The 21,093-nt window shown below is 37.6% G+C and overlaps 1 protein-coding gene across 19 annotated transcripts in view; it reads left to right on the plus strand.

Moving 5' to 3' along the window:
• LOC101413699 (V-type proton ATPase subunit S1-like protein) overlaps positions 1 to 21,093 on the plus strand; it is a 59,635-nt gene that overhangs the window by 11,929 nt on the left and 26,613 nt on the right. For 3 of the 19 annotated variants that reach the window (XM_004483431.5, XM_023586063.2, XM_012521574.4), the window contains exons 4-5: positions 5,358 to 5,591; positions 11,125 to 11,259. The exons of 2 other annotated variants lie outside the window; for them this stretch is intronic. In XM_004483431.5, coding sequence (XP_004483488.1) covers positions 11,165 to 11,259 — 95 coding nt within the window. In that variant the 5' untranslated portion in view covers positions 5,358 to 5,591; positions 11,125 to 11,164. Of the gene's footprint in view, positions 1 to 5,357; positions 5,614 to 11,124; positions 11,260 to 14,199; positions 14,304 to 14,645; positions 14,660 to 21,093 lie in introns of all 19 variants that reach the window. 14 more of the 19 variants (XM_071208867.1, XM_071208874.1, XM_058275566.2 and 11 more) reach the window with 9 other exon arrangements.

Below are 21,093 nucleotides of genomic sequence, written 5' to 3' on the forward strand. Positions count from 1 at the left end.
TGCTTAAACTCTTCAAAAGAGTTAGTTTTGTCTCATCTCTTGTCTGTTTCCCTCTCTAGCCTTCCTTTAATCAACTATTTCCTGGATTATAGATGGGGTTGATCTCAGGGATGGGCACTGGTTTACTGGATGAACATCCCAAATACTTGGACTGGGAGTTTCTTGAGGACAAGGATTATGTCTTTTCTACCTTACATTTCTAACACCTTGCACAGTGCCAATCAATGGTTGTAGAATGGACAGATTTATGAAAGACCAGGCCTTCTATCTCAGTTTAGATTGAATACCCAGAATATTGAATTGTGGCACTAATCTGGCACATTATTCATGTTCCAAGAAGTCAAAAGAAAACTTAAAGTTAGAAACATTAGCATTTAAATCAAAAGCACGTTTAACTGCACAACCACCAAGATAGCGGCCGAGTAAGGCACTCCTAGAGTCAACTTCTACTACAGGGCAGTTAGTAAATACCCACAGCTGTCTGGAGCTAGCTGAGGCACCTGTTTGGGGGCTCCAGGAGACCAGAAGAGCATCCTACAACGTCCTTGGGGGAGTGGGAGGAGGAGACTGCCCATCTGCAGAGAAGACTTCTGAGTAGAGTGCTCCACGCCCCGGAGGCTAGTGCCCATCCTCCACTGGAGGCACAAGCCACCTTGGGAGCTGTTCCATGGCTGGAATTGAAAGCTCTACTTCCCAAAGACGGGGGAGGAAGAGATGGTTGGGCACCAACTTCAGCTACTGAGGAGTAAATTCAGCAGGCTAAAGTAGAAAACTGAGAACAGCTAAAGTTTGAGCCTGTCCAAGTCAGAAAGAGGCAAGGAGCTGCCATCTTAACTCCATGCCTGGCCTGAGGGGAAGTAGGGCAGACTGAAAATCCCAGTGCTGGTGGAGACCAGCTTCTTCCTGTCCAGATCATATTGCAGGTCCAGCCTAGGCCCCAGTGCCACATCTAGCAGGAAGGAAGCCACAGGGACCTGTGCCAGCCTCTCCAGGAATTTACTGGCCAAGCTGTGGAGGCCAGTGATTATCCTGCTCTGGCTGTGTGAGCCACCCCAGGAGCTGTTCTGTAGCTGGAATTGGAAGTTCCATTTCCCAAAAACAGCAGAGGAGGAGACGGTTGGCTGCCGATTTAGGCTACTGATAGTGGACTCGACTGGCTAAGATCTAACTGGGAACAGCTGGGGTGTGTATCTGCCCAAGTTGGAAAGGGGCCGGTGGCTGCCATTTTGACTCTGCCTCCAGCCTGAGGGGAAGCTGGACTGACTGAAAATCATAATGATGGGAGGAACCAGTTTCTTTCACCCAGATTGGCCTGCAGCTCTAGCCAAGGCTTCAGTCCCACGTCTGGCAGGGAGGAGGCTGGCGGGCCCTGTACCAGCATATCCAGGTAATTGCAGGTACCTTTGTCTGGCACAGACTAAAAATGGGAAGTCAACCAGGGCAACTGTGGTCATCTTGAACCCTCACTGTATAGATTGCTGCCCACACTTGCAGCTCTATCCTGCCAAAAAAGGGGCATGAAGCTTCATCAGTCTCTCTGGGTAACTATAGTATAGGCCTACACGGCTTGGATTATTCCACACAGCTGTGACTCTGTCCCTACACCTGGCAAAGCAGAAAGTTTGGAGAAGCTTCATTGGTCCCTGGCACAATGAGGGCAGCTTGAGCCTCCATAGCTTATAGCACCACTTAGAAACTTGGCTCCTACAGCACAATCAGCAAGGGAGAAAGGGCAGGAAGCCCTAAACTAAAGAGAAAAACTGCACCCAGAATAAATACTGTAGTAAGCCAGATGCCAAGACACCAACAAAAAATTACACTAGACACCAAGAAACAGGAAGCTATGGCCCAGTGAAAGGAACAAGATAAGCCTCCAGATGACATAAAGGAATTGAGACAACTAATCATAGATGTTTAAACAAATCTCCTTAATAAATTCAACAAGATGGCTAAAGAGATTAAAGGTATTAAGAAGACACTGGATGACCACAAAGAATCTGAAAGCATACATAGAAAAAAACAGCAGATCTTATGGGAATGAAAGGTGCAATAAATGAAATTTTAAAAACATTGGAATCATATAATAGCATATTTGAGGAGGCAGAAGAAAGGATTGCTGAGCTTGAAGAAATGGCCTCTGAAAGTGAACATAGAAAAGAACAGATTAAGAAAAGAATGGAAAAAAACAATGTTTCCAGGATAAATGACAGCAAAAGGTGTGCTAACATACATGTCATGGGTGTCCCAGAAGGAGAAGAGAAGGGAAAGGGGCAGAAGGTATATTTGAAGAAATAATGGTAGAAAATTTCACAGCCCTATTGAAGGACATGGATATCCATGTGCAAGAAACACAATGTACTCCCATCCAAAAAAATCCAAATAGACCACTCTGAGACACATACTTAATCAGAATGTCTAATGCCAAAGGCAAAGAGAATTCTGAGAGCAGCAAGAGAAAAGCAATGCATAACATATAAGGGATACCCGATAAGATTAAGTGCTGATTTCTCATCAGAAACCATGGAGGCAAGAAGACAGTGGTCTGATATATTTAAGATACTACAAAAGAAAAACTTCCAGCCCAATTCTTATATCCAGCAAGACTGTCTTTCAAAAATGAGGGCAAGATTAGAATATTCACAGTTAAACAGAAACTGAGAGAATTTCTAAGAAAGAGACCAGATTTTTAGGCAATACTAAAAGGTGTGCTAGAGCCTGAAAAGAAAAGACAGGAGAGGGAGGCCTAGAAGAGAGTCTAGAAATGAAGATTATATCAATAAAAGTAACTAAAAGTGTCAGAAGAGGGGTGAAAATAAAATATGACAGATAAAACTCAAATAGTCAGGAATGAACTTAACCAACGATGTAAAGCACTTGTAATCAGAAAACTGCAACTCATTGTTAAAAGAAATTTAAAAAGGCCTAAATAACTGGAAGAACATTCCATGCTCATGGATTGGAAGACTAGATATCATTAAGATGTCAATTCTACTCAAATTGATACACAGATTCAATGCAATCCTGATAAATATTCTACCAGCATTAAAAAAAAAAATTGAAAACATGATCATCAAATTTATTTGGAAGGATAAGGAGTCCTGAATAGCCAGAAACATCATAAAAAGGAAAAGTAAACCCTCATCTCCAGACTCATATTGCCTAGCTTTGGTGGTAAAAACAGCATGATACTGGCATAAAGACAGATGCGTAGACCAATGGAACAAAACTGATGGTTCAGAAACAGTCCCTCACATGTATGGTCAAGTGATTTTTGACTTGATGTGTGTCAAACCCACACATCTTGGGCAGAACAGTCCATTCAATAAATGTTGCTGAAAGAACTGGATATCCACAGCTGAAAGAAGGAAAGAGGATCCCTATCTCACACCTTATCCAAAAATTAACTCAAAATTGATAAAAAAACTAAAAAGCAATAAACATAAAGCTTCTAGAAGAAATTGTAGGAAAATAGTTCAAGACCTGGTGGTAGGTGGTAGATTCTGAAAGGAGATAAGATGAGGACCGAGATAGACTACTGATGTTTAATGTATGCAGCAGTTATAATTAGCTTTACTGTAAAAGTGTGGAAATGTATAGAGTGGATGGTAACACATAGTAACTGCTAGTTTATAAATGAAAATGTGGCTGAAAATGTAAATGCCAATTGACAGAATGCTAGAGAATAATCTAGGAACTGAATAGTATAGTAAATCAAAAGGTGGTACAGATGCAAGAGTGTCCTTTGTGACCTAGAGCAAATGTACATCACTACTGCATGGTGTTGGGAATGTGGAGAAGCATGGGAAAAATACAGCTGGAGTGACCTATGGACTGGTTAGTAGTAATAATATTCTTGCATCTATATGAAAGATGTACTGTGTTGATAATGAGGCAGTAAGGAAAATGTGAGCCATATGTACACTATGGACGTGGTAATCAGATGATATTATCTGTAGCAAAGGTTCCACCACAGTTTGGTATGTTAATGGAGGGGTGTTGTTTGGGAATTGTGCACATGTGCATGATTGTTTTATAAGTTTACAACTTCTGTCATAAAAAAAAAATAGGGTGGGTTGGGGAAAAAACACCAAATATAAGATAAGGACTATAATTAGTAGTAAGATTTTGACAATAATAATTTGTTACAAACATCTCATGGCAATGCAAGATGTTGGTAGAGGGTTGATGGATGGGACCCCTGTATGATGTTATGCATGTTTGCTTTTGTACGTTCACAACTTTTACTATTCACTTAATTGTTTATGTATGTTCATATATAAATGATATAAAGATGATAATAATAGGATTGGTTGGGGGAAAAATACTTTGGTTAGTAGTAATATTTTGACAATGCTCTTAAATCATTAGTTAAGGAGGTTTACAATAATGCAAATTATTGGTGGTAGGGTGAGTTTTGAGAGTCCTGTATGATGTTATATGTGTTTGGTTTCTAAGTTCACAACTATTATTATACACTTATTGTTTTGTATGTTTTATGTATGAGTGATATACTTCAATAAATTAATAAAAGAGAAAAAAAAAGCACTTGTAACTATTTAACTATCCTGATTCTAATCAAATCAGAAGTTGATTTGGTGGTAATTGGTAGGAATCATCTGCCCATTATAAAAGATTGGCTTTCCTTAAACTCAGGGATTCTCTCCTATAACAAAATCCTCTGTGTGTATAAGCATACATCTGAGCCCATCTACATTGCCTCAAGGAGAATGCAGACAGACATACTGAGATATTTCATGTTGCTTGCTATTCTGTGAATGATAAGTCCTTGTCTCTGACCCAGGAGTCTCATGTCTTCTGCTAGCACCCACAAAACTCTGGTAGGCTAACTGGTTATTGTACAAGTTGGGTAAAAATCTCAGACCCTTCACACTTCTTGACAGAGAATCCTCAGAAATCTGAACAAGGAGGTACAATGCCAGGCAGGTGATACCCTGGTGCTTTGCAGCCTGCAAGATATTATATTAGCATTTTTTGTCACTGCTTTTCTCCTCCATAGTCACAAGATGAGCTATTCTCAGATAATCACAACTTAAGTGTGACTACTATTCTAAAATACATGTGTGAAATCTACTCGCTACTGATTATTCAGTCTTAAATATTCTTAACCAAGTGGGAGAATATTTCAACAACAGAAAGAATGCTCTGTTAAAATTTTAGGATCAAATTTTTTTTAGTATCATCAAGACATGAAACATATTAAAATGATACTTAATTTAAAATAGAAAAATGTGTTTGTGTATTGTGTGTCTGAAAATATAACCCAAGCATATTTCCCTGAAGGATTCTTATATGATAATCGCTAAGGGACTAACACTGTGGTTTCTCGGTATTCACAGAATCATTATTACCACAATGAAGGATCATCAGAAGTTTGTGCTCTCACTCCCTCCTGACCAGGGATTTGAAAAGCAGTGTGATCAAGCACTGCTGCTGCTTCCATGGGAGAGTGTGAGGTGCTGCTCTGGCAGCTGGAGGAGATGTTGTAAAGCTGGACTGTGTAATACAGTGGCCACTAGTCCCATGTGACTGCTGAGCACTTGAAATTCAGCTAGTCCAAACTGAGATGTGCTGTAAGTGTAAATTCCACATTAGGTAATGACTTTAGTACAGAAAAGTAATGTAAAATGCCTCATTAATAATTTTAAAAATTGATTATGTTGAAATGATGCTATTTTAGATATAGTAGGTTAAATTAAATATATTGTTGAAATTAATTTCACCTGTTTATTTTCACTTTTTCAATGTGGCTACCTAATAGTTTAAAATAACACATGCAGCTCACAGTATATTTCTGTTGGACCATGCTGTTCTAGAGCCTTTCTGTTCAAAGGGCAGTCTCAAGAGCAGTAGCAACAGCTTCATCTAGGAGATTGTTACATACACAGAACATCATGCCCCATCACAGATGTACTGAATCAGAATTTCATTTTAACAAGATCCCAGGTGATTTGTATACATATTAAAGTTTGAGAAGCAGAGAGTCCCTAAGCCTAGGATTGCCAGATTTAGCAAATGAAAATATAGGCACCTAGTTAAATGTAATTTTCAGATAAACAACAAATAATTTTTAGTATATTATGTCCCAAATGTTGCATGGGGATACTTACATTAAAATTATTTTCGATTAATTTGAAATTCAAATGTAACTAGTTGTCTTGTATTTTATCTGGCAACAGTAATTAAGACTAAAATCCTCCTATCCAAACCTGTCTTGTATTTGAAATTACATAGCATCAGGAAAAGGACAGGAAGGTAAAAGGAGAGGTGACATGTGAGAGTTGGATGAAATGAAAGAACAAAAGAAAAGGAAATGTGAGGGAAAATGGGAATAAGACAGCGCATGTAAAGGCTACATTTATGATCAGTGACTTTTTTTTATCTTATAAATTTTAATAGCAACTTTCCACTTTATTCCTGCTTCCCTGCCCTCCCTCCCCCCACCACCATTGTGATTTGATTTCTCATTTTCTATAGGGGTTCCTAGAGACTTGGTAGGAGAAAGGGTTTTGTGTCTAAAGTGAATGGTAAGGAAAGGGAATATCTCTTCAAAGTCAAGTCCCGAGCCTTCCTATAGTCCATCATCTTTCTGAAACTTCACTTACAAATAGCTATTTTCAGCTACAAATACTTTGCGACTAAAGAGATAAAATTTGCTAAAAGTGTCAAAAATGCTGACACTTTCAAATAGAGGATTTTCTTTATTGTGGTATTTTAGTTGCATTTTTTAATGCAAAAATAGGAATTTTGTTGTTTGTTTTGTTTTTGCATGCTTTTGGGGTGAGGGTGGGAGTGGGAGTGGAGAAAGGCAGCAGAAAGAAATAGCAATAGGTGTTCTTTATTTAGTTGGGCCTTGAATTTTTGTTGGATTTATCTCCCACCCTCTGGCACATAAATGCCTTGCTAATACACTAGTTACTTCTTGCTAGAAAGGTCCAATCAGCATGATATCTCCAATATGATGGACCAGTGTGATGTGTTGTGGGAGGAAGTGGTGATCAAGGTTCCTGCAGACTAGATTATGACATAGCGTTGGAAAGTTGGTATACCCCTGAAGTAGGACAGTGAATGTGTATTGCTGGCCTTGCCAGCTGAATGTTAACTGTTTCTGGTAGTCTTTACCAATAGTGTTGTGACAGTTTGAGATTATTTTATGAATCTCAAAAGAAAATATTATGTTTGTAAACTAATCTATTCTGGGTGCATACTCTTGATTATATTGGGTTCAGTTGAGGGTCCCTTGATTAAATTATCTGTTAAGATTAAGGCTTTGATTTGACCATGTCTTTAAGGCATGACTCAGGTTGAGTCCTCAACCCCATGGTGGGTCAATATAAATGAACACTCAGTCAAGGAGACACCCAGAGGAAAGCACTTTTTCATTTTTGATCCTGCTATGTGACAGAAAGGTGAAGGGTCAAACAGCTAGAGCCCCAGGGAGAGATGGGCCAATTGCTTGACAGCTTACAGCGAACCTTGAGAAGAGAGCCAATAATGATATAGGAAGCCCTGAGAGATGAGCCCTAACAGCGAGAGAGGACTGGAAGCCCAGAGGGAAAGGAGAGACCAGGTAGAGATCAGTGACCATCTTGTTTCAACACATGGCAACTGACCTTGGTGAGAAAACAACTTTGAGTTAGACTCTTTATGGCCTTGTAACTGTAAGTTTTTCCCCCAAATAAATATCCTTTATAAAAGCCAACAGATTTCTGGTACTTTACATTTGCACCCCTTTGGCAGACTAATACAGGTGTAGAGAAAAAGCATTTGCTAGATCAGTCTGCATATGAGGTATAAGGGGATGTGTTGATTTGCTCAAGCAATGATACCACACCTGGAACAGCAGCTGCAATTGGAGTCACCACCTGGTTAAGTTTATGATAATCCACTGTCACCCCCCAAGATCTATCAGTTTTCTGCATGGTTCAAATAGAAGAATTGAATGAAGGTGTGGCAGGAATCACTACCCCTGCATCTTTCAAGTCCTTGATAGTGGCACTAATCTTTCAGTTCCTCTTGGAATGTGCTATTATTGCTTTTGATTTACTATTTTGCTAGGTAAAGATAGTTCTAGTGGCTTCCACTTGGCCTTTCCTGCATAATAACCCTCACACCACAAGTCAGGGAACAAGTGTGGGGATTTTACCAGTGGCTGAGTATGTCTGTTACAACTTTGCATTCTGTAACTAGGGTAATAAAACAGAATGGGTCCAGGGACATACTGGATTACCTGTGAGGTGCACTTGAGCTAAAACCCCATTGATCACCTGACCTCCAAAAGCCCTTCCTCTGGTGGACAACAGTGATGTTTTGGGTCTCCTGAAATTGTCACTTTTGAGCCAGTGTCTAATAATTTCTGAAAAAGTAATCATTTTCTTTTCCCCGATGCACAGTCATCCTGGTAAAAGGCCATAAATCCCTCTAGGGAAGGCGGGGAAAAGATTAACAGTATATATTTTGGCAATGTTGGAGGGCCCTTCCTCATGGACACCTGGCCATACCTTCATTCAAGGGGCTCTGGGTCTGAGAGGCCATGATGGTCTGATTTTGTGATTCAAGTTAGAGTTTTGTTCACTTGTCCTAGAATACTTCTGCTTACACAAATCACGTGAGAATTTAGTAGACTGCCTATCTGTTTTACTTCTAGATACTCCATGATCTACTAGCTAATGCCATAGGTCTCTGCGAGTCAGACTATTCTGCTTATTGCTTTGACCCTACTGTCCATTGTGGTATCCATGCCCACATTGTCTTTATTGGTTAAATGTTTTCACTTGGCTCTTGCCAACCTGGGATCCAGTCATCCTCAGTGTGTTTAAGGGTCCACATTCAGTGGTAGCATTTCCCACAATAATATCTGACCTATAGAGAAGAGTGACCACAGAGCTCAGAGCTGTTCAGAGATGATGAAGGTAGTCTCACAAATTTATTCCTCACAGTCCTGGTAAAAGGTGTGTCCTATGGATATTTCTGGGATAAATGAGCAGGTCTTACATACTAAATCTACTCTAACATTCCAATCTCTCTAAGCATTTGGATCTGTTTATTTTCATTATACAGGGCAGTTCTGGCATTTTGACACCAGGTAATGTAGGCCGCATTTTGAGCCATGTTTCACTCAACCATGGGAACAGTTAGAGTCCTTTCTAACCCCTCAAGCTACAACACTGAATCTGTAATCTTTTCTTAGTGTGTCCATATCAATAAATTCAGCCTAATTCAACTTTTATGTTCCTTGCACCATTATCCCAGACACTTAATATTCATTCCCACACATATTCCCCTTATTGTCATGAAAAATCATGCAGTTCTTTTGTGTATAGCATACCTCCTCCTGGGTCACAGATTGTACCTCACCTTTTCAGGCACATTGGAACTTCAGTCCAGTTATAGGTCTGAAAGAAAACAGGAGTGAAGGGGGTGGGTCATGGGAAGAATCAGCAGTGTCTTGTAAGCCAACTACCTCATACCATTCCATTGCAGTTTCATCTGGAGAAACAGTATTAAATTCTCTTCAGACTCAGTTATGAGGGTTCTTTCATTTGGGAGGCAGTTACATGTTTATCAGGCAAAGAAGACTCAGCAGAATCTAGGGTTTCAATGTTCGTACTATTATCCTTATCAAACCATACATCCCCATTCCAATTTTCAGGATCTTATTCCTTTCCAATTAACACCCTCACTTTAATAGCCGACACCCTAAAATAATGGGAATTCAATTTACATGGTAATTCTGTCACTTGCACAATGAGATTCTGGGTGTGTTTTTCAGAAATCTCAAGTCTGCCACTACACACAATAAGAGTTTCTTTCAGGGCACACATAGAAATGTTCATATCCTACATACAATGCTTAAGCTGGAAATTTGAAATCTTCACCTCATCTCTTTCTTCGATTATAATATCCAGCATATTTAGGAGCAAACCAGTCAACATGATTATACTTTTCACAGAACTCTATTAAAGTGTCAAATGCACTCTCACCCAGAACCTTGCCATTTATAGGCATTTGATATCCAATTGTAATATTTTGCCTAATTCTATTGCTAATACATTGCCATGGACTATTAGTGCCATCTTGATTATTGGAAATAGAGTCATTAGTGCCTTTGAATATAATCAGATGAGAGAAACAATTTCTAAAATCCCAGACCCAATTCAGAAGTTTCATCCTTGAGATTCTGTTTCTCAAGAACCACTCCCACTACCAAATCTGTGCTAGTCAGGGTTCTCCAGGGAAACAGAACCTCCAGGATACATAAATATGTACACACACATACACACACACATATATAATAAAAATATTATGAGATTTATTATAGGAATGTGCTCCTGTGACAATGGGGACAGGAAACTCCAAATTCCATAGGGCAGGCTACAAGCTGAGAACACTGATGAAGGTTTTTGATTAATTACCCAGGACACTATAACCTGGCCAAATTGACACATGAACTTAACTATCACATCATTTAATCCTCACAGCCACCCTTTGAGTTAAGTACTTTTGTCCCCACTCTGCAGATGAGGAAACAAGATTCAGGAGAAAAAATCACTTGCCAAATACCAGATAGCTCATAAGTATTAGAGCTAGGAATCCATTTCAGTCCTGACTGACTCTCAACCATTATAATTACTGCCTTTCTGCAAATGGAGAGTCATGAATCCAAGAGTAAACTGTGAACTAGACATATATGTAAATTTAGGTAAGTTCCAGAGTTTAAATTTTTTTTTTCACCTGAAAAATACATATAATAATATATACTTATAATTTTGGGGTAGAAATTTAATAGCTTACTTAAAGGTAGTGTGAGATTCTAAGAGTCATATAATTACCAAAATATTGTGAATTTCTAAAAGCTTAACTAGCAGATATTTTCTCTGAAAATCTATTTGCTAACAATTTTTCATTGAGATGGCTAATCTAAACAACCTAAATACATACATTGGTTTCATTCTATACCCTAAATTAAGCAGTACAGGCTCCTCCCTTTGCTGCTACCCCCATATATATTAATAATACAGCCTGAGAAAGTTGCCCTTTTATTGGTTGAATATGCTGTCAATCACATGGCCTGAAAAGTACTGCCCCTGCTCTGTTTGCATTTAGGAATTAACAGATGTGCTGCGTTTGAAGAAACTGATTCTTGATGGGAAGAAAAATCTTGGTTAGTGTTTCAGTCATTTTTTTATGTGTAGGATTTTCACTAACTTTGGAGCAGATACTTGCCAGGAAGAATGTAAGGTGAGTAATTGCACATCTATTCTTTTTATTTTCCAGTTAAGCATCCTTTAACATAATGCATTCATGAACTTCAGTGCACGTGTAAAATTCGGTGGTTTCTGTAATTTCTTTATGTTGCTGCATGGCTACATTTTTTTACAATGCAAAATCAATAGGCTAGATTAGATCATTCAGTTAGCTACTAAGATCATTGAACTAGAGTTTATAAAAAGAGGTAAAAATATAATCTTTGTTATAAGTGGCAAGATTTATTTGTTAAAAAAATACCCAGGGAACATTTGTATTATGTGTCAAAGTCTATAACTATGAGAAAATGATTCCTCAAGTCAGTGTTCAGGTTTCTTTTATACTTCAAAGTAAATGTTAATTTTATAGATTCTCCTGTCATTATGTGAGATGAGAGAAAGGAAAAAAAAAATCCTCTTAAATATGTAACCTATACCAGGTGCAATGGATGTATCACGATGATGGGAGAGAGTGTTGCTGTGGGGGGAGTTGGGGGCGGGGGCGGTGGGGTTGAATGGGACCTCATATATTTTTTTAAATGTAATTAAAAAATAATAATAATAATAAATAAATATTAAAAAATAAAAAAAGAAAAAAAAAGAAAAATTACCAAAAGCAACTAGGGGCCATTTGGCTTAGGGATGGACATAGCTCCAAAATAGCTTATGGGCAACATAGCAAAATACAAAGGCTGGTGTTCATAGCACACACCTTGAGACAATAAGAAAAGATTGAATTTTGTTCAGTGTACTCCATTTAAGAAATGACAAATGTAAATAAAGCATTTTAGAAATATTTCCATCAAAAAAAAAAAAAATATGTAACCTGGAAAATACCAAATAAAAGGGTTTAAATAATTTTAAATGGTAGGAGATAGTAACTCTATCTCCTGGGATAGAGTTACACACTATTTAAAATTAACAAACAAAATTTCTATTTATATTTCTATTGTACTTTCAGCTTATTTTTATACCATGCAAGAGAACATAGAGATGCATCTATGAAGGAGAATTTTTAGAATCTGGAATAGCAATTTATGTCACGTATCCTAGTACTAATAAAGTGCCATCTCAACAAATTCATCAGGGAATTTAGTGTGAACACGAAGGACAGTAGCAACCAGGGCAGATGCTAAAATTTGTGTTAAAGAATTTGTAAGTCACCAGGTGATAAATGCTTTACTTAGAGCTATTTTAAAAGTTTATTTTCTCCATTGTTTCCAATGGAGGTTCACTTTTAAATAGAAAGTGACTTATGTATACTCTTTAGGTGGTTAAAGTAATGTTTTCTCATTTGGTTTTTACAGAAAGACTGATTTGTACATTACACTAGTAAATTGTACACCAAGAACTGTAAAAATCACAATTCTGTTTTGAAGATATTAATAGGTTTAAATAATCTTAGCTTCAGAATGGATCTTGGAAATCACATAAATCAATACTCATTTAAATCTAATATATGGCATGTGAATTCATTTTGAAGGAAAAAATAGTTGCTATTTTCTGAATGTTCTTTCAAACTGTGAATCTGAAATTTAAATTATCTTTCAACGATATCGATCAATTCACTATTCTTAAGTCTCTAAAAAAGATTATTGTATTCCCCACCCCCAGCCTGAGATGGCCCCCTTGTCTGTTTGCTCATTGTTTTTTGCTCATTGCCTGCTCATTGTCTGTTTTTTTCTTTAGGAGGCTCTGGGAACCGAACCTGGGACCTCCCACATGGCAGGCAGGCACTCAACTGCTTGAGCCACATCTGCTCCTGGTTGATTGTATTTTAAGCTTGATAAATGTTTCCTAAACTTAGAGAGAGACAGTAGAGTTACCATTCTTTACAAATTCCTTCCTCAAATTGGGTTTATGCTTGAACCAGTCCTGTGCTTCTCAGACAGCACCTTGTGTGCTCCTTTCCACTTCCCTTTCAGAGTTTGTTCATGCATACAACACAGAGTTTTAAATACTTGGTACTTTTAAATAGCCAGGCACTGTGCTAGATGCTCAGTGTTTACAGTGGTGAACAAAACAGACATAGTGGCTCTTTAAGTCCAGTGGGAGAGAAGCTCATTAGCCATATTATATATATTATAACAAATAAACTTTGAAGAGTGTTGTGAAAGAAAAGTACAGGAGGCTCTAAGCACATTTAATAGGGTGGATATGAACTAGTCTGAAAGGTTAGTGGCATTGTTCCTGAGGAAGTGATATTTGAGCTGGGATCTGAAAGATATATAAGAAATAACTAGGGGGTAGGGGGAGGTAAGAATGGAGAGTATTCCAGCTGAAAGAACAAGGAACAGCATGTGCTAAGACTCTTATGATGGAAGAATGAAAGATAATGCCTTCAGAAAGTGAAAGCATGCTAGTGTAGCTGGAGGGGAGAGAGAAGGGAAGAGTTGAAATGCAACAGGTGTGTTGGCGCATGGAGGTCTTCCAGGGCCTTGTAGTATGGGAATGTGGTCCTTATCCTAAGTTCAGAAACCTATTTGTAGGACAATGAAAGAGCTGCTTCACCTTTGCTTTCATGCAGACCATACTTGGGAGATTAATGATGGAAGACCTGGTAAATAAAAAATATAGCACCAGCTACTACAAGCCTAAGGCTCTTGACTACTTTTCAGATATTGCGGTAATGGGAAATTGCTTTTACTGGAAAAGAATCTGAATATTTCAGTGACAATGTAGATTTAAATCTTTTAAAACAGTGTTTCTGGATTTATTCACACAGATAATTCTTAACTGGATAATTATTTATTTCCTACTTTAGTGGAGAGACTGTATAGTCAAGTAAAGAAGAATGTGTGTTTTGTCTTCCATGTATTATGTCTTCCAGTAAAATGTCACTCATTCAGGTTTATGGGTATGGGCAAGGCTTATCTAAATTATTACCCATTGAAAAAAGAAATGTAGCAGCATTATTGTATGTTCATGACCACAGACTCACCGAAATTATAATAAGCCTGGGTTGTCTACTAGAAGCCCTTCATTAGTAAACACACAGAAAACTTAATAAAGCCAAGTCTGAAGCCTAGCATGTTCAAGGTATTGTAGTTCATTCATTTGTTCTCTCACATACTTAGTAAACATTTGTTAAACTCCCCTGCTAACTAAATACTTCCAAATGTTTTCATAAATATTTATCTTATTTAGGAATTATATATCTTACAATGTTCTGTTTTTGTTCATTAAGACATTTAAAAGTTGAGTACTTAACTCTATATCATGAAACATGATTCTTGAATGACTAATGTACAAATTAAGGAAAATTTTTAAATCTATTTGCGTATGGTTCTATGATTAGAAAGCTTGAAGATCTTCAAGAAGTATTGCCTGGGTATTGGTGTTTCTATCATGTATTCTGTTACATTTTAAATTGCACCACAGAGTTCAGAGTTTAGGTAAGTAGAGATCTTTTGGTTATTGCAGTTAACATGATTACTTTGATTGGACCCTCACTTTTACTGGAAATTCAGTTTTGTCCATAGATGTGATTGGGCTCAAAGGACTGATTCAGGCTAATCACTTACAAGAAACTCAGTATAAACCAGAATGGTAATTTATAAATATTTAAAAGAGGGCATCTTTAAAAAAATTAAATTAGAAAAATTTATCAAAGTGATGTAAGTGTATTGTTTTTAAAAGATCAAATTGTACCAAGATACTTTTAACATTTTAGAATTTATCTTAAGAACTAATCATGGGTGTGAACAAACAATTCACAATAATGTTCTATGCACTATTGTTTATCATAACACAAAATTTAGGAATTCAGTTAAATAAATTATGATAAATTCCTTTTTTGATTTAATTTTTTAATTAGAAAAGTTGTAGGTTTACCGAAAAAACCATGTAAAAAAAATACAATGGTCCCATGTACCCTACTCCCCTAATTATTAACACTTTGCATTAGTGTTATATACTTTGTTATAATTGATGAAAGAATATTATAATTGTACTATTAATAATAGTCCATATTTTACATTAGGGTATATTTTTCCCAGTATCCCATCCTATTATTAACACCTGGCATTAGTGTGATATAGTTGTTATAATTCATGAAAATAATGTTCACTACATTGTACTGTCCTATAGTTTATCTTTTAATTTTTATTCTAGTAACATATACACAACCTAAAATTTTCCCTCTTAATCACATTCATATATATAAGTCAGTGCTGTTAATTAAACTCATAATGTTATGCTGCCATCACCACCATCCATCTCCCAAACTTTACAGTCAACCTAAATAGAAATTCTGTACAAATTAGACATTAACTCCCCATTCCCTATTTCCAACCCCTAGTAACCTATATTTTAGATTCTAACCCTATGAATTTGCATATTCTAATTATATCATATCAGTGAGATCATACAATATTTGTCCTTTTGTATCTGGCTTATTTCACTCGACATAATGTCTTCAGGTTTCATCCATGTTGTCACATAAACCAGAACTTCATTCCTTTTTTAATGATGAATAAATTTCCATTTGTTGCTTATGCTTTGGGTGTAAAGCCTAACAAATTATTGCCTAACACAAGATCCTGAAGATGCTTCCTACATTTCTTTTAGGAGTCCTATAGTCCTGGTTCTTATATTTAGGTCTTTGATCCAGTTTGAATTAATTTTGTATATGGTGTGAGATAGGGGTCCTCCTTCATTCTTTTGCATTTGGTGATCCAGTTCTACCCACACCATTTGTTGAAGAGACTATTCTTTCCAAATTAAGTGGACTTAGAAACCTTGCAAAAACCAATTAGCCATAGGTATGAAGGTCTATTTTGGAATTCTCAAGTCAATTCTATTTGTCTGTATGTTTATCCTTGTGCCAGTACCATGCTGTTTTGACCACTGTAGCTTTGTAATAGATTTTAAGGATAGGACATATGAGTCCTTTTACAAGATGTTTTTGTCTATTTGGAGCCCCTTATCCTTCCAAATAAATTTCATAATTAGCCTTTCTATTTCTGCAAAGTAGACTGTTGGAGTTTTTAATTGGGATTGTGTTGAATCTGTAAATCATTTTGGGTTAAATTGCATCTTAACAATATTTAGTCTTCCCATCCATGAGCAAAGAATATCCTTCTATTTATTGAGATCTTCCTTGATTTCTTTTTTTACATTTAAAGTTTTAAAATATTTCATCTTATTTTCCAAAATTTTTGAAGCATTTAAATTCTCAGCAGCAAAGTAAGAGAATGCTCATTTCTCCACATCGCTGCCTTCCTTGAATGTCTATCATATTTTCACATTTAGTCAATTTGCTGAACAAAAAATGACTGTCATTATTTTGAATTGCACTTTGTCCGTGATAATCTGCATATTTTCTTCTTTTACTTTCTTTTTTGAGTGCATAATACACTTTATTTTTAGAGAAGTTTTGGACTATAGAAAAGTTACATCAAAAGTATAGGGGATTCTTGTATAATCCTCCCCACCCACACACGTTTTCTTCTATTATTATCATCTTAACACTAGTGAAGTACATTTGCTACAATTGAGGAAACAAACTGAAAGTCTATGGTTTATGGTTTATACTTTGTGCTGTACATTTTTATAATCTTTAACAAACTTATATGTCATGTATCTGTCATCGCAGTATCATACACAACAATTCCAGTGCCCTAAAAATGCCCAGTGTACACCCATCCGAACTTCTGATAACCATTATTTTTATATCTGTGTTACAAGTTATTCTGTTACCATGTGATTGATGTGAGCTACAATAACAATCAATCTACATTGGTCCATGGTTACCTTACCCCCTTATGTTTGTTCATTTCTCAATCTTGAGGAATTTGATATGATATCCACTGTGACTGAGAGTGGGGTTAGATAATATGGGGAAGATGGAAGGAACTGTTTTGCTTGTAGTTGTGGCTAGTCTTTGCTTTTTGGGATGGGGGTTGTCCATCATCATTATTTTGTTAATTGTCCCTAGTGAGTCCAATGACCTGGAGAGTAGCTGTTGGCCACAACTCTGCTGGGATTCAGGGCTCCACCAGAATTTGAACAGTCCAAAGATTTGAGTCTCTTGAGACTTTTTTTTTTCCAAATGCTTTTTCTGAATTAATGGAGATGATCATGTGGTTTTTTATTTTCTCTTCATTTTGTTAATGTGTAGTATATTAAATTAATTTATTTCTTATGTTGAACCACCCTTGCATACCTGGGATAAAACCTACTTGATCATAGTATATAATTCTTTTAATATGCCTTTGAATTCGATTTGCAAATATTTTGTTGAGGACTTTTGCATCTACACTCATAAGGGATATTGGTCTGTAATTTTATTTTTTGTAGCATCATTATGTGGCTTTGGTATTAGGGTGATGTTGGCCTCATAGAATAAGTTAGGTAGTGTTCCTTCAATTCAATTTTTTAGAGAAGTTTGAGCAGGATTGGTATTAATTCTTCTTGGAATGATTGGTAGAATTTACCTGTAAAGCCATCTGGTCCTGGGCTTTTTTTGATAGGAGGTTTTATATGACTGATTCAATCTCTGTACTTTATAATGGTTTGTTGTGATCTTCTGTTTCTTCCAAAGTTAGTGTTGGTGTTTTTGTGTGTTTCTAGGAATTTGTCCATTTTATCTACCTTGCTAATTTGTTGGCATACAGTTGTTGTTCATGTTGTTCATATTACCCTGTCAGTCTTTTTATTTCTGTGGGGTCAGTAGTAATGTTCCCCCTCTCATTTCTTTTTTTTTTTTTTTTTTTTTACCATCTCCCCCTCTCTCTTTTTTTTTGGTCAGTCTAACTAAAGGCTTGTCAATTTTATAGGTCTTTTCAAAGAACCCACTTTTGGTTTTGTTAATTTTCTCTATTGTTTTCTTCATTATTTCTTTTCTTTAGCTTGCTTTGGGTCTAGTTTGCTATTCTTTTTCTACTTCCTCCAGCTGTGCAGTTAAATGCTTGATTTTTATTCTTCTTTTATAATGTATGCATTTAGAGCTATAAATTTACCTTTCAGCACTGCCTTCACTGCATTCCATAAATTTTTAAAATGTTAGCTACTTTATTTGCTTTTTTCCTTTCCTTTCCCCCTCCCCTCTGCTTCTCCTCCCCTCCCCCTCCCCCACCCTGCTGTTTTTGTTCTCTGTGTCCATTCGCTGTGTGATCTTCTGTATCTATTTCTCTTTTTTGTCTTCTCTTGTCTTTCTCCTCTAGGATTCACCACGATTTGATCCTGGTAACCTTTGATGTGGAGAGAGGTTCCCTGTCAGTTGTGCCACCTCACTTCCTGGTCTCTGCTACACTTCACCTTGACTCTCCCCTTCGTCTCTCTTTTGTTGCATCACCATCTTTCTGCATGACTCACTTGTGTGGGCACTGGCTCATCATGCAGGCACTGGCTCACCATGTGGGCACTCATGTGGGAACTCAGCTCACCACGTGGGCTCTCAGCTCGCCATGTGGGCACTCTCAAGGGCACTCGACTCACCGTGTGGGCACTGCCTCGCTGCATGGGCACTGACTCACTATACGGGCAGTGATATGGGCACTTGGCTTACCGTGTGGGCACTTGGCTTGCCATGTGGGCACTCTCACAGACACTTGGCTCACCATGCAGGCACTGGCTTGCCATGCAGGCACTGGCTAACCACACAGGCACTCATGTGGGCACTCAGCTCACCACATGAGCACTCAACTTGCTGTGTGGGCAATTGGCTTACCACGTGGGCACTTGGCTCACTGTGTGGGCACTTGGCTCACTGCATATGTACTTGGCTCACCATGTGGGCACTGGCTCATCACTCAGGTGTGCTTTTTCTTCTTTTTCACCAAGAGGTCTCAGGGATTGAACTTGGGTCCTCCCATATGGTAGACAGAGGCCTTATCACTTGAGCCACATCTGCTTCCCCATTCCATAAATTTTCATATGTTGTGTTCTGTTTTTCATTTGTCTCAAGATTTTTACTGAATTTCCCTTTTAATTTCTTCTTTGGCCTACTGATTAAGGTATATCTGTGGATTTTATAGTTCTCTGCCTATTATTGATTTTCAGCTTCATTCCATTATGGCCATTGTTGATGCTTTGTAGTATTTCAGCCTTTTAAAATGTTTTGAATACTTGTTTTGTGACCCAACATGTGTTCTCTTCTGGAGAACAATCCATGTGCCCTTGAGAAAAATATCATGCTGTTTTGGGGTGCAATGTTATGTATATATCTATTAGGTCTAATCATTTTTAATATTGTTCAAATTCTCTGTTTCCTTATTGATTTTCTGTCTAGACATTCTGTTAATTGATGAGAGTGGTATATTGAAATTTTCTGCTATTATTGTAGAGGTATTTATTTCTTCCTTCAGTTTTGCCAGTATTTGCCTCAGGTATTTTGGGGCACTGTGGTTAGATGCATAAATATTTATGATTGTTATTTCTTCTTTGTGGATTGACCCTTTCATTAATGTATAGCTTTTGACTTAATGTCTATTTTGTCTGATATTAGTATAGTTAACCTGGCTCCTTTTTGTTTACTATTTGCATGGATTATCTTTTTGCATTCTTTCACTCTCAACCTATTTGTGTCTTTGGGAATAAGTTGAGTCCCTTGTAAACAGTGTATATTTGGATCATGCTTTTTTTATCTATTCTTACAGTCTGTGTCTTTTGACAGGGGAATTTAATCCATTAAAATTCAGTGATATTACTGTAAAGGCAGTGCTTACTTCAGCCATTTTCTCTTTTGTGTTTTTTTTCTTTTATTTATCTCCCCTTCCCCCGTGCCATTGTCTGTTCTCTGTGTCCATTCATTGTGTGTTCTTCTGTTACCACTTCTATCCTTATCAGCAGCACCCGGAATCTGTGTTTCTTTTTGCTGTGTCATCTTGTTGTGTCAGTTCTCCACGTGTGCAGCACCATTTTTGGGCAGACTGCACTTTCTTTCGTGCTGGGCAGCTCTCCTTAAGGGGCGCACTCCTTGTGCATGGGACTCCCCTACATGGGGGACACCCCTGCATGGCAGGGCACTCCTTGCATGCATCAGCACTGCGAATGGGCCTGCTCCACACGGGCCAAGGAGGCCCAGAGTTTGAACCATGGACCTCCCATGTGGTAGACGGATGCCCTATCCATTGAGCCAAATTCACTTCCCTCCTTTGTTTTTTATATGTCATATATATTTTTATGTGTGTGTTTGTCATTTCTTCGATTGCAACCACATTTTCTGTATGGTTGGTCTTTTGTGATGTCTCTGACTGATCCCTGTGTTTCTACTTCTGTGTGTGTTTTTAAATCCTCTCTTTGTGGTTCCCCTGGGGTTTGTATTATATGACTGCAGCAGTTTGATATGGTTCATGAATTCCAAAAAGAAATATTGGATTATATTTGTAAACTGATCTTTTCCTCTGAGCATATTAGAGTGTATTGGATTCAGAGGTTTTACTTTTACTTGATTAAATAATGATTAAGGCTTTGATTGGGCCATGTCAGTAGGACATTGAGTCCCTGCCCCTTGGTGGGCAGGGGTTCACAGAGAAACTGCACCGCAGAGAAGGGAGGTTGGAGTCTTGAGCTGGAGCCCCAGGCAGTAAGCACACAGAGGAGCTTGGTTGTGAGGAAAGAGAAGCAAGCCCCAGGAAGAGAGGAACCCAGGAAGCCTGACCCCTGGCAGATGTTGGCAGCCATCTTGCTCCAACACATGGCAAAAGACTTTGGTGAGGGAAGTAACTTATCCTTTCTGGCCTGGTAACTGTAAGCTTATACACCAAATAAATACCCTTTGTAAAAGCCAACTGATTTCTGGTATTTTGCATCAGCACCACTTTGGCTGACTAATATGATAACCTACATCTGTAAGCTTCTAATTTGAAAAGATACCAACTTAGCT

The sequence above is a fragment of the Dasypus novemcinctus genome, chromosome 2 (assembly GCF_030445035.2).
Source record: "Dasypus novemcinctus isolate mDasNov1 chromosome 2, mDasNov1.1.hap2, whole genome shotgun sequence".
Taxonomy (NCBI): Eukaryota; Metazoa; Chordata; class Mammalia; order Cingulata; family Dasypodidae; genus Dasypus; species Dasypus novemcinctus.